The sequence below is a fragment of the Carcharhinus amblyrhynchos genome, chromosome 5 (assembly GCF_965287045.1).
Source record: "Carcharhinus amblyrhynchos chromosome 5, sCarAmb.v2.hapA, whole genome shotgun sequence".
Taxonomy (NCBI): domain Eukaryota; kingdom Metazoa; phylum Chordata; class Chondrichthyes; order Carcharhiniformes; family Carcharhinidae; genus Carcharhinus; species Carcharhinus amblyrhynchos.
This window is the reverse complement of record NC_137328.1, coordinates 33,643,542-33,658,055: the sequence shown is the minus strand read 5'-3', so window position 1 is coordinate 33,658,055 and position 14,514 is coordinate 33,643,542. Positions and strand designations below refer to the sequence as shown.

General features: G+C 37.4%; 1 protein-coding gene across 2 annotated transcripts in view; it reads left to right on the top strand.

The window, feature by feature from the left end:
- tnksa (tankyrase, TRF1-interacting ankyrin-related ADP-ribose polymerase a) overlaps positions 1-14,514 on the top strand; it is a 162,360-nt gene that overhangs the window by 66,742 nt on the left and 81,104 nt on the right. Inside the window, exons 4-6 of one of the 2 annotated variants that reach the window (XM_080188600.1) lie at positions 2,891-2,927; positions 8,913-8,988; positions 11,852-11,899. In XM_080188600.1, the coding sequence (XP_080044726.1) occupies positions 2,891-2,927; positions 8,913-8,988; positions 11,852-11,899 (161 nt within the window). The remainder of the gene's footprint in view (positions 1-2,890; positions 2,928-8,912; positions 8,989-11,851; positions 11,900-14,514) is intronic. The other variant, XM_080188601.1, reaches the window with a different exon arrangement.

The window sequence follows — 14,514 nt, the reverse complement described above, 5'->3', positions numbered from 1 at the left end:
AGGGAAAAGTCAGTGTCGCAAAAGATTGATGTGAGCAAGATAATAGATAATGTTTCAGATGCTCCTCTATCCTGGATGTTCTTGATGCTGTTTATACCTTCGCTACTTTTCTGAAGGCTTCATTCTCATTCAGCTTATTCTCTCCTTCACTCTGTCAAATCGATGGCTCTTTAACCAGAAAATAGATTTTTCTTATGCAGTTTTGTGGTCTGTGACATGTTTGGTTAACCTCTGATTTATAAGTGGATTTTCAAAATGAATGATTATCACATGCTCTTATCTCTGCAAGGAGAGTCAGTGGTTAGCAAGTGGTATCAGAGTTGGGAAATTGACTAGGTGAGGCTTGATGAGCTTGTTGCTCTTTTCTTTCTCTTGTATGTTTGTGTTAAATTATTCAGGTAGTTCACAGAATAGTCAATTACATTCAGTTGTGTCAGCCATGGGTCAGTTGGTTTTACACTTACCTTTCAATCAATTCAGTGCCCCATTCTTGGGATTGGCAACTCTCCAGGATTGCCCTGGAGCCTCCAGGAACTCAAACCCAGAAGAAAATTCCTGGAAGCTTAATTTTTTTTCACTTGCTTAGAATCATTAGAAGTTATAACAGTATTGGAGAGAAAAATGAAAAAGGCTGTTTGATTGTCTGGGTGGTTACAGGCCTTACCTCCAGGACTGTGTACAACCAGGGTTGACAAATTAACCTGTTCTAGAGCCTTGGAGCACACGCGTCTAGGCTGATGTGCTAATGAAATACTTGGAGTGCTACACTGTCGAAGTGCCACCTTTCAGATTAAATGTAGGACAAAAGTCTCATGTGCACTGTCAGATGGATTTAAACGGTCTTGTGGCATTATTTATAACGAGAGTTATCCCTGCTTGCTGGCTAACATTTATACCTCAATCAACATCACAAAAACAGATTATCTTGTCATTATTGCATTGCTGTTTTGGGAGTTGGCTATGCAAAAATGACAGCCATGGTTTCTACATGGAAATACTGACTGCTTCAGATCTGTTTCATTGGCTGTAAAGCATTTGGATTACCCTGAGGTCTTGAAAGGTGCTATGTAAATTGAAATCTTTCTTCTAGTTGCGTATGAGATTAATATGCACAAAAATAACAATGGTCTTAATGCTGCTGTTGTATATTTTGGTGCAGTTTTTGCAGTTGGACCACAGGAATATTGATACTTTTGCACCTCTGATCTGTGTGGGTGTGATAGTTGACACAGGCTGCTGTTGGATTGGCTATCTGGTTTATTTTGAGAAAAGACTTTGGTCTCGGTGCTGACAGTTGATCATATTGCTGTATCTTTTGCTATATCTTTTTACATTATTTTTGGAAAGCCCTTAAAATGCAAGAAGCCATAGATGAGAAATTGTTTGCTTGTTTTAAGATTATAGTTTTTAAAAACATCTAATACTAAAGCAATTCAATGTTAAAGTCGCCACATATTAAATTCTAGAACATTTGATATTGTCAAGTTCAGAATGTGAATATTAAATGCTAATTTTTTGGCAATAATGTTGTGTAGGAGAACTAATTGAACTTCAAAAGGATAGCACCAAAATAAGAAATGTGCAATATTAAATATTAAACTTATTAAAAATATTGATATTCTAAATTCAATTAAATTGGCACAATTTAAAGAATCAACTATGTTTTGATCCAGTAATATTGGCATTGCAAAAATTCCATTTTAAAGCATATCTTAGTTTTTCTTTTCGTGAACAGGTTTGATAAATTTTCAGAATCTATCTTCAACATATTTCTTCTACATCTGAGGTAGTTTCCATGGCGGTTTTTGACAAAGCCAAAGCTCAGGGAATTGAGCTAGTGTCACCATGGTTACCAGTTTAATTCTAGTATTTTGTGTAAAGAAAGTGGCACCACGTCTGTTAGAAAATCAGCTTGTATGTGAGTGTGTATAAACGTGTAAGCACACGTGCTATGCAGCAATAGATATCAGTCCCCATTTTATAGACCTTTTAATGCACTTCGCACAAACTTGGTAATTTTGTTTGAATTAAGCATGGAGATCTGCTCTATTTTCCTGTTGTATTGCATACATTACCTTGCTTTCCATTCTAATAGAGAATATCTGTTGCCTAAAATAAACTCAGCAAATTTTAGAGGAATTATTGTGCCAAGTATTTCTATTGCCATAGAAACATTTGTCTTTATTTCAGCCTGAGCTCACACCCCTGTTTAATAACCCAGTGCTACTCTAGGCTAGTCAGTCTATTGCTGGTGGCTCCAAGGAGGAAAAAAAAATTTTAAAAAACTGTCTGTTCACCCAAGGGGATTTAGACACCACTTTGACTCGTGTTAATAGCATAAGACATGAAAGCTGCAGTATAGATTTTACTAGTATTAATCTACATTTATATTTTGCCCCCTTTCTATTGTGCTGCAAACTCATTCTTTGAATCAAATGACTTGATAAATAAAGACATTGTTTCCATAGCATCAATATGATTTTAATAGACATGCTTTTGAGCAGATACCTTCAAGTTGGTGTAAGTGAAAGTCATGGGAATTTGTTTGAGAGCAGGAACATGCTGCATATAGTTTGTGCAGTAAATGATGAAAATAATTGTAATTATTAAAGTGCCTGTAATCTCTGCTTTCAGTCAAAAGCAGGTGGTGACCATGAAATGGGAAAACCAGGCACTTGATGCTGTCATCAGAGTAACTGTATTTAAAGGCATTACTAGTGCAGTGATTGGTTATTTGAATGGCTCTGTATGATTTGCAACCAGTCTCTAAGGCAGTAGTGATGCTTCTGTCCTCAGCTGTGAGCGTCAGTGCTTCATTACCCAGTAGGGTGTGACTTTCAGTATATTTTTTCTGTTTATAACACTAATATGATTTTTTGCAATCACACAGGTGAATACAAAAAGGACGAACTTCTTGAAGCAGCGAGGTAAGTGTTATCTGCATAATATGTCGGTGAAGACTCAAAATGTGTTTTATATTGCTTCAGTCTTTCAATATAATGAATAAAATGTGATCCTTTTCAGACTACTGGAGGAACTGTGTGACATTCCCCCCCCCCCCCCAGTTTTTATACACCTAAACAAGGAATGGACTGTTTCTATATCCTGCATATTTTCTGTGGAGGATCACATATAACCCTTTCGATTCATTGATCTCATATTGCACATTGTTTTCCCTATGCGGCTGGGGCCTAATCTAGAGCCATTTCCTTCAAAAAAAAGGTCTATGAATATATTTCTTCCTGCCAGTTTTTTTCTCTGTTCCAAAGGGCTTTACTCTTGGTTGCTGTACTGGTCCGTTGGTACTGCTTGCCTCTTTAGCAGCTCTCTCGTGTATTTATAGTAACAATATTTAAACACCATAGACAATCCTCAGTCAATCTTCACTCAGTTTCCACAATTGGGTAACAGTTAGATGTTACACCTTTGGTTTTATTTGCTTCGTAAACTTGAGGACTGAGTCACAATGCAAGCTTTTGTCAAATACAATTCATCGTTAGGATATTATGATCCCTTTTCTGATCCTCCTCCTGGCTGCAAAGCTGACTTTAGTAGTGCACTGAGGATCTTAATGCTCCTCAGTTGAGGGGATGTGGGGAGAGGGGGGTGTCAGAACTGTGGAAAGTAGTTCTCCATTGCATGAGATAGGTGTTTGAAGCATATTAGAAGCTAATTTGTCTGTCATAGTAGACTACTGTTCTAAAATTGCTTGCACTTTTAGTTTTAAGTCATTGTAAGTGGTGCCCTGCTTGTACAAGGGGCACTGTCAGAAATTATTTTGTACAAATGCCTCTTACTGGTTCAGACAAAATTGAGCAACATTGATTTCTTGGCCAAGGTAGCAAATCATCAAAATCCATGCTCAAGTTGACATTTGCTGTCCAAGAACTTTTCCTACCCTCTTTATTAACCTTTGATTGCAGAGGAGCAGAATGAGGGATTCTACCCAAAAAAAACTGAGGAGACAACATTCCTTAAGTAAATGAGGATATTTATCTCTTGTTGAACTTTGAGTTGGGCACTTTGTAGTTCTCCAATATACTGTGGTTGATTGACTCATTAATGGAACCAGGAGGGGTAGATGTGTCAACAGGAAGTGTGATTTCCACTCGGCTGCAGATTTTAAAATCCTAATAGAGAGTGTATCCTATCCGTAGAAACGCATATATTACCAGTGATCTGCTTTTGCACACTGCACAGTTTTAACTGGTCAAGTGACATTCTCGCATATTTCCAGTCCCTACTGTGAGATTGATTGCTGTGAGGGAGCATTTCCTCTACACTGCATAAACACAAATTCGACAAGTGGGCATAGATTTCTCAGTAGCTTGACTTGTAGATTGTAACCATGGTGGTGGGTTTAAAAAGTTGCATTTACAGGTTCTCCATTGTGGCTTGTATAGTAAGATCAAATACGTTTGCCATCTCGCCCAGAAAGTGAAGAATGGGATACTATTTATGGGTTTAATTGAATATTACTGAACTATTAATCTAGATGCCCTGAAGACTTATTTTAAAACTGCTAAAATAAGGTGGTTCTGGGTGGAACATCGTTCATCTCTTGTGTATCTATATCCTTGTGGTATGCTGCCAGTATTGTCATGACAAAGCTTGCAGAGCAAGTTATTCTCAAATTATTGTACACTGACTCATAAAACTACAATGCTATTTAGTTTTCTTCACTTTTTCGTTGCTAGTAAAATTTAATTGAAGTTCCCTATCATTCTATTCAATTTAATCCCTGCACTCTGGTGTTCAATTTCCATTGTAACATACTATTTTAGGAAATACAGTATTTCACCTGTAAAAAGGAAGTTTTTCATCCTGTTTGTTGCCTGATTGTTGACTTGAGGCAAAATTGCAGTGGTGTGTGGCAAAATTGATTTTTATAACTGAGAAAGATTGCATTTGTTGCTGTAGCTACTTTACAAATGTTGCAGTTGTATTACTAGCAAAAATAAATTACTTTTAATTATATCCTATTCACAAACATCAATAAATTATATTGATATGCTTCTAGCATTGGAAAACGTGTCACAGAAGCGTTAGAGCTAAATTTGACACCAAACCACCTAAGGAAATATTCAGCTAGATAACCAAAAGCTTGGTCAAAAAGTTAGGTTTTAAGGACTGTCTTAAAGCAGGAGAAACAGTGAGAGACGCAGAGTTGGAGGAAGGGAATTCTGCACCTAAGGCTCAGCTGCTGAACGCCCAGCTAAAGTTGGAGCAAGATAAGTAAGAATAGAGGGCAACTATCTTGTAGGATTATGAGGCCATGAAAGGATATGAAAATAAGGGCGAGAATTTCTAAATTTGAGTTGCTGCTTAATCGCTTAACAAGTAGCTACTGTTAGTGAACACGGATGATAGGTGCATTGGACTTGATGCAAGCCTGGGCACAGTTGGATGACCTCACCAAATCTTGGGTGAGGGTTTCAACAGCAGATAAACTGAGGCAGGGGCAGAGTTGAACGATTCTGCAGAGGTGGAAACAGAGTTAGTGGTATGTGGGTGTGTATTCAGAAGCTTATTTTGGGGTCAAATCTGATGCCAAGTTTATGAACAATCTGGTTATCAGGGAAATGGTTGGAGTTGATAGTTAGGGAACAAACTTTGTATTAGGGGCTAAAGGCAATTGCTTCATTCTTCCCTGTATCTAATTTGAGAGCATTCACCTCATCCAGTATTTGATGGTTTGATTCCAACTGTGGGTGACTGTGGAGTGTGCACATTCTCCCTGTATCTGCATGGGTTTCCTCCAGATGCTCTGGATTCATCCCACTGTCCAAAGATGTGCAGATTAGGTTGATTGGCCATGTTAAATTGACTGTGTCCAAAAATATATAGGTTAGGGGGATTAGCAGGGTAAATATGTAGGGTTATAGGGTAAACCTGGGTAAAGTTGGTGCAGATGTGATGGGCTGAATGGCCTCCTTCAGGGATTCTATGAAGAGATGTATCTTATGGACAATATGACCATGTCAAGAACATGAATGGAGATATGAAAAAAAGAAAAGAGCGAGTGCTGGGGGAAGTTTTAAGGGAAGTTTGGCCTGATTGGACGTATGGAGGCAGTAATTGAATTGTCTCAATTTTAATGAATTAAACATTGGTGAGTTTGTTGCTCTTCATTGAAATGTCTTGAAACATTTTGTATAATTACTTTTGATAGTGGTCAGTAAACAGACAAACATAACAGCCACTTCGAAACAGCTGTATACCACAAACACCAGTGAGATTAGTAACCATTATTTTTTCCATTGGCTGAAAGAAGAATGTTGTTCAGTATTCACTGGTTTGAATAGTCCAGGGATTAACAGAGCAGGCCAACGTGACCTCTGGGTATAATACCACAATGCCATTTCTCACAATGCAACATTTCCTTGACACTGCACTGAAATGCAGGCCTGGATGATGTGCTCAAGTGCTGCTGTAGTCCACTGAGGCCCCTCTGATGGTACCCTTAATTACAGCAAAGCAATAGTTGCTACTTAAAGTTTGAAAATTTGGATGAAACTACTTATTATTGACCAGCTTGCACTGTGGATTGGCTAGTGTGCATTGACTAATCTAAACATCATTTCATGTCAAACTTTATACTTCCCAACTATTTGTTAAAATCTTTTACTTGTATCCAGATCTCAAGGATTTGGTGTCCCAAACCATCCTGTTGTTCTTTCTTTCTGTCCCTTCTTGTCTACTTTTTTTGGGAAACCATTAGTGGAATAAGAACACAAGCATGGGATCCAGTGCCATTATGGGACAGCAGCCACAGGAGTGTTGGATGATTGAAATTTTCTGGTTCATGTACCAGGACCATTATATCCCTCTACTGGAGAGTTCTGCAATCAACTCATTTAAATGATATACCACTTTTCTATCTTTCCTGCCAAAGTGGATAATTTTACATTTTCCCACATTATACTCCATCTGCCAATTTTTTTGCCCGCTCATTTAACCTATCTGTCCCTTTGCTAACTCTTTGTCTTCTTCTTGACTTACTTTCCTACCTATCTGTTGAAGTGTTTTGGATGAGTTTAGGTTTATCGAGAGTGGGAAGAAGGAAAGCCTGAAGACCATTAAGAGTAGTTATCTCGAAGTATGGGTGAAGGTCTCAGCAGTAAGTGGACTGAGGTAGGGATTGAGACATGACACAAATGAAAGTAAGTGATTTTGGTGAAGGAGAAAACATGTATCAGAAGCTCAGCGCCAGAGCAGATAGGATGCAGAGAATGTGAACAGTCTGTTTCAGCCTCAGACAGTGGCAAAGGAGGATAATTGAGCCAGTGGCTCAGGAAAGGAGTTTTAGGGGGGGCCTGAAAGCCTGGGCTTTGATTTTCCAATAGTAAATTGGAGCAAGTTCCTGTTCATCCACTGCTGCATGTCAGACAAGCAGTGTGACAAATTTTCATTAATGATAGGGTTTGGAGAATGGGATGGAGTCAAGAGAGGTGTTGGTAAATCTATTATAATTAAAAACTCTTTTGCCTGGGCTCAAACATGCTATGAGTGAGAAGTCATTGCATCAACTGATTTTGTTATGTTGTCCACAATTATTGTTTCAATCAGCTAAAACATGTAATTAATGCCAGTTCCTCTGTTTTATTGACAATTTCATTAAATTCTTGGATGCTTGCTGGCAGCCATCTTTCTGGGTTTGTTGACTTCAATTTTCAGCTTGGGTTCTTCTGACATTAAAACAAAGATAAAACTGCACTAAAGTCAATACTTTTTATTGCTGAACGTCATTGCTGAAATTCATTTAAAAGCTAAAAAATAAAAGTTATAAAAATGCATTGTATTTAGCAACCTTAATACAAACAATCTGAAATCTTAAGCCAGGAACACTGCTTGTACTTCGGTTTCTAGTTCAATGTGCATTAAAAATGAAACAAATTTTTGGAGCTATAGCACTCATTCTTTCCATAAGAATCATTCTGACAGTGGCAACTTTGCTGTGTGGGTCATGTATTTAAATTAATGAATCCTAACTAATATATTTTTTTAAAGGGGTACCCTTTTCTTATCTTGAGTAGATAATGGAATGAGATTCACACATTGTCCTTTCAATCTGGGCATTTGGATTTGAATTCAGTGAACAATTTTCTTCTCTATTGACTGTGAAGATTTATATAAAAGAAGCTTGGGGAATCTCAATCCAGTTGAAGTTGTTGGGAATCCAAATCTGACTTGCTATAAGTTGGCACTAATTTAGCCACCTTACCAAGCAGTAAAGAGATAGTTAATATGTAGCAATTAAATTTTCATGCTGGTGGAGGAGGGTGTGCTCCTTTGGAGTTGGAAGTTGAGACATTTTGTTGGGGTGGAATAGCTTACCCTGTTCCTGACCTGGAAGTGTTGGATTCTAGCCATGTCAAATGTAAAAAAGTGTTTCATTTTCAATGTTTCATTTCTCTGACCCTCTTGTCGCCTTCCCATGCTCACTTTTGGTGTGTACTGCCCTTCTATGCTCCCAAATGTCTGTTCTGCACTACATTTGGGAACACAAGTGTAGGTAAGATTAGCCCTATTTCCCAAAGGACTCAGTAATGCTACTAATTCAATATCAAGAGTGAGCAGCAGTAATTAACATGGAGGCTCATGTGGGAACAGATTCAAAGTCACTTTCTAGATGTTTTTCACATTCTGCTTGTATTTGAGTATTATGTAACTTTTGTGGACAGTTATTTAAAATAGTCACTACCACCAAATTTGTAATAACTGCATTTATTTCCCATCATGCAACATTATAGCTCTGAGTACCACGTTCAGAGATGAACTTTTAAATTTAACTTTTCATTGCTTTTGACTGTAATATCTTGTATTATTCAAAACTTAATTTCTTCAGTTGCTGAATTACTAATGCATAGAGATTCGTTTTCTTCATTAAGTGCAAGTGTTTTCCTTTCCAGGAGCGGTAATGAAGAGAAACTTATGGCATTGCTTACTCCATTAAATGTAAACTGTCATGCGAGTGATGGAAGAAAGGTAAGAACATGTGCATGGCTTTGCACTTTAAATTACCTGAGCAGAGTTGTACAGGAACAGAACAAAGAGCCAAACCATGATTGACTAGAAAGATTTTGGGTCTATTTATGAATGTTCAGACCTGTAACAGCATGTACCAGTAAATTGTCAGATTACTTATGATCTTTGTTGCCACTTTAGTACCACCACCCCCTTCCCCGCCTCCCCGTACACACATTGGAAGTTGGATATTCAAGTTAAACTTTGTGTTGTCACTAGGATTTCACCTAAAGTGAGCAAGTATTAAGTTCACTTGAATTGTGGGAAAACAAACTGCAGTTTGCCTGGAGAGAGCATCTTGTGGTGCATAAACAAGTGAAATACTGGTGTTTGTAGGCTGTCGCCAGTTGTGGCATTGGTCGATGCAGTTTGAGGTGTCGAAACAGTGAAATCCCAAGACGTGTATTGCGCAATATTTAACATGTATAGTTTAAATGTTCTTGTTTTTCCTTTAAGATAGCAATATCAAATGTACTAAATAGTTTGACAACATCAGTAGTGACAACTTTGTTTGCCTGCTAAACTAGGGGTGACAGACTTAATTTATGCGATGGATCTTATCTGAAATCCTGGCATTTACAAGAGTTGCATTCATCAAAGCTATTTGGACACACAAGGGTAGACATTGATGTATACTGTGCCCATTTTTTCACCCATTGGTTCAATTTAACTTTGCAAAGAAGAGTCTTGCCCACCAGTTTCAAGACAGTTTTCTAAAATCTTAACAGTGACCAAGTGGAACATGTGTCATGCAATCTCCAAGTTTGGCAATGTTTTCAAATGACCACTGGAGACCGCTGAAGAAATGTGGGAAAAAATGTGTACATTTCCCTTTTTGTGGAGCATGGTAGAGCAGGAGTCAGCTGCTGCCATCCCACACTAATTTATCCTATATCTCCATTCTACTTGTTCATCTTTAACTGCACCACTCCCACTTGCCATGCTGTTGCTTCTATGCACAGCTCTGCCAAAAGTACTGAGTGCCAATATCCCATTCCCCAGTCCTTTCTTTCCCCCCAAAACCATTACAAATTCCACTCCCTCACTCTTCTGTTCCTCCAAGGCCTGATTCCTGACCACAGGAATATTCCTCAATCCACATTTTCTTATCTGCCTAGTGTTACCAATCTCAATTCCCCTATTATTCTCTTTCTCTGTGAACTTATCTTGCTACATCCCTGAAAATTCCTGTCTTCCCATTGCAAAAGTCCTAGTCCCCTGCCTCCTTAGTCTCTGTTCACCCTAGCCCAACCCAAACCTGCTCCCACACCTCTTCCCTGTCCATCACTGGCCTGTAACTGGTTCTGTTTCTGGTCACCCCTGATCAGGTGCTGGCTCTCTGGTGGAGAATGATGTTATGGGAAGGAGTGGGGACCTGCAGTGTCCAGAATAAAAAAACATTCAGTTTTATCAAACTGTTAGAAGCAATAGAGATTTGGCACTCCTATGTATAGCATCCTCTGGGCTGGATTAAATTATTCAATATATCACAATTACAGTATAAATTATTCAGCAGGTCAAACTTTTGATGCCCCTGCATTAAACCAATATTGAACTTGATATAATGTATAGGTCACTTGCTTTTGTAAAGAACATTGCCCCTGTAACACACACGGTTTTTTAGTTGTTATTATTTTTGTCATTCTGAATAGCTTAGCTTGATTTGAATATGCTTCATTTATTTAGTATATTGGTATCTCTATCATAATTTGTAAAGCCTGAATAATGGAGTACATTTCAGTAGAAATGGTTTTCATCTGTGGAGCAGATGATGATGAGAGCAATCTTCATGTCAACCCATCCCATCTTTCTTACTATCCAGTTTTTCCTAAAGTGGCATTCACATTAGCTGTGAAATCCATGGTCCAATTTTTTACCTGATTGAGTGAAGTGTGGCCTACCTATACTGGAGAGAAAATCAAAAGAAACACAGTGGAGGATTATCTTTGATATTCCAATGGCATCCCTCAAATGGTGGTGCGCACTGATCAAATATGTTGGTATTGTCAAACTGACTAGATGCAAGTAACAGTCTTCTAAACATTTTAGTTATGCTAAAATCTCTGCTGTAGCAAAGCCTGAAACATTTTCTTACCTTCTCCAGGACAGTTAGGGATGGGCAATATAAATGCTGGTCTAGCCAGTGATGCCCAAATCCTATGAAAATTAAAAATAAATATATCTGGGAAGTACTTTTGTCATAAATCCAAATAGCATTAATGGTGGTGCTTTCACTGATATTTAAAGGACTTGATTTTGTACAAAATCAAAATTTGCTACCTACAGAATATTGACTACCCTATCAAATCAAAAATGTTCATTGGTCTTCTAGTTAGTTGACTGCCTGATTTGATTCATGTTCTAAGTGCCTGCTGCATTTACCATACAATTCTCAGGATACAGTATTATAGTTTTCACCTGTATTTCATGGACACATCAAAAATTGCATTTTCCATGTTTTCAGTTAATATGGGAAAATAGTTCATAAATTATACATTAAAAATTAATAAAATAAGCAGTAGAAAAATAAATCTTTTGCACAGTTTTCATTTTGATGAATGGTACTTTGATTTCTCTGGATTAAATGTGCTACAAAGTAATATGTTCAGTTTTGAACCAATGCCTGGTTACAAGGTATTTGCATGGGTTGCAGAGAGTAACCACAATGCTTTGGATAACAATGTTTTCATAATGAACTACTTGAGTGCTAAGAATGTTATACATAGTTTACTATCACTAATGTTTGGGCAAAACACAAGCTCAGAGTGGTATATAGTGATTATTTTTACTAAATAAGAATTTTTTTTCATTTTTGACATTGCAGACTGCAGAACCTCACCCCATCAGTCTACGATGTAGAAATGGAAATATGGTACACTTCTTATGCACTATGGTTATTTACTGGTACTGCAGTGTCAAATCTACGGTCTGTGACTTGTTCAAGAATTTTATATCCACAATTTAATGGATGTGGGATATATAAGTAAATGGCTGATTATATGTACAATTTAAGTATTGCAGCTTGCAGTGTTGCCAGTCCATGTATTATCTCCCTTTTGTTTCCCCTCCCTCTGTCCTAATTTCACCTCCATGGTTTCTGACAAAAATGCTCGATTTAGAGTGCATTTTGGAAATGAATACCAACTTGTGTGTGGATCAGGTTGTTATCTTTATTTGCAATTATGTTGCTGATATTTTGCTGAAGTAGCATGATTTGCTGGCTAGAATTACTATAGTATGAAATATACAAAGTATTTGGTTTCAAGATGCTTGTGACCAAAGCCGAGATAGCAATGATTTTAACAAGTTTATACTTTGAGTCCTGGCCTTCTGCAAGTGTGAATCATAAAATAGTACCAGTGAATTTTTTAAATTGATTCCAAATAGATCAAAATGATAGGCAGTACACCATTAGTTTTTTTTTAATCTGCGGTCACAGCTAGCTAAAATATTTCATTGCAGATCAGGACTTGGAAAACCTTGCAAAAAACAAATTCAGAGTGATAAAAATGCACAATAGACATTTGGCCAAATTTCATTGCAGGTTTTCCCATAACCTGGAAAAGCCTTGGAACGAAGTTTGAGCTAAGCAGACTCATTTAATTGAGCAATTATTATTGTTTGGAAAAAAATACATTCAAACTCTGGAACAGTTAGTTACATGATGCACTTCATCAGGCTATAAATCTCCTATTTGCAAAAGTGGCTTTAAGATCGATACACCTATTACCTGCAGTCAGTTGATGTGATATTGATTGGAATGTCATTCAGACATATTGGCTTAAAACTCTAAGCATGACCGCTGCTTGCTTTGTTGGCTGAAATGGCCAAATACTGACAGTTACTCTTGAATCACTGGTTGGATTCCAAATCGAAATTGGAAGGGAGAGAAAACTTAATTCTTATGTTTATTTTGCATCATTGGATGATGAAGGCTCTAGCCTGTGAGTCACACACCACTTTACTGGATGAAAATGTGTGTAAAAATATATAGAGGAATGTGGATTTACAGTTACCAAAAGGACATAAATTTCTCTCCTTTCGTTAATTTCGTGACAAAGTTGTAGATTGAATAAATTGGGTCTTTGTGAAATAATTTCTTGGGCTGCATGGTGGAGGATGGGCATGAAGACATAATACTGCTAATAAATGGCCGATGCTGTTTTTGCACATTGCGTGCGGAATTTCACAAACGCTTTTGTAATAGAACAGTGCGAGTTACAAGAATTCAACTACTGTAACTTCCTTTCAAGATGGTAGCAGCAGTGCGGTGATATCAGAAAATGTCCAACTTTATATTTGAATAAACTTATTTGTAATAAATTGAAGACGGAAAATATCCTGCAAGAGGGTCCTAGTTGATTGTCTAGCCTTCCCATGGGGATATCCTTAAAGGTTATTTTATAGACCAATAGGGCTACAGCAGCAACATGCCATCTTGATGAACTTAAATGAAAATATGTATTCAGTTATCATGCTAAATGTGTAAATACAAATCTTTTCTTTGATGTAAAAATGCTTTTGCTTAACTTATGTTTCTCATTAATTATTTCAAAAGTATGCGGGAATCCACTTGCCATTAGATAGTTAGCAAGTTATTAACACACAAACACCTCCTTCAATTAAAAAAAACTTAAAGTTCATTCAGGTTCAAGATGGAAGCTTTATGAAGTCCATGTTTTGAACCACTTGCTATCGTGACTGTTGATTGTATCTTGAATGTATATGTGAGTGAGCATTTTACATTTTCTTTTTTGGCCTCTGGAGCATAGTAATTCTATTTTTTAAACTCCTCCTCTGTTTTCTTTGGATAGTCTTATAGTGGAGTTCTGTACTTTTGTTATTCTCTTCCCATCTCAGTTCTTTTACCCTTCATTCATTTCTTCCTCTCTACGGATGGAGTGTTCTGTACTTAACACCTTGTTGAACTCAGCAAATATAGATTCACTTCCAGAAACTGCCCCTTAATTGGAAAATGCACCATTACATATGATTCACAGTCCTAACTACTTAGCAAATTTGCAACTTTCATCCACTGAGGATGGAAAATCCACACAACTATACTCAATGTTACTGAGGTTCACATTATGATTACGGTTACCTAATGATTGACACTGGTGAAGAGTCTCAGTTGTGATTTTCCATGTGCTACATCAGCTTTAATTTTCTTCAGCTGGATAGTTGTGTTGTACTGTTTTTACTTCAAATTTATCATCTTTTAAGCATTGGCCCAGGTTGCAGTAGGAAATTTATTTTCTTTCTTATCTCAGACTCATTCATGGCACAGAGGAGATCATTTAACCCTTGAAGTCATGCTTCAAGGGTTTGTAGAGTAAATCAGTCAGTCCTAATACTCTATCCCTATAGCCCTGCAAATTTATTTCCTTCAAGTGCCCACTCAGTTTTCTTGTGAAGCTGTTGGTCGTTTCTACTGCCACTACCCTGAAGGGCAGTGAGTTTTGCTGTGTACAAAAGAAGTCCTTCACA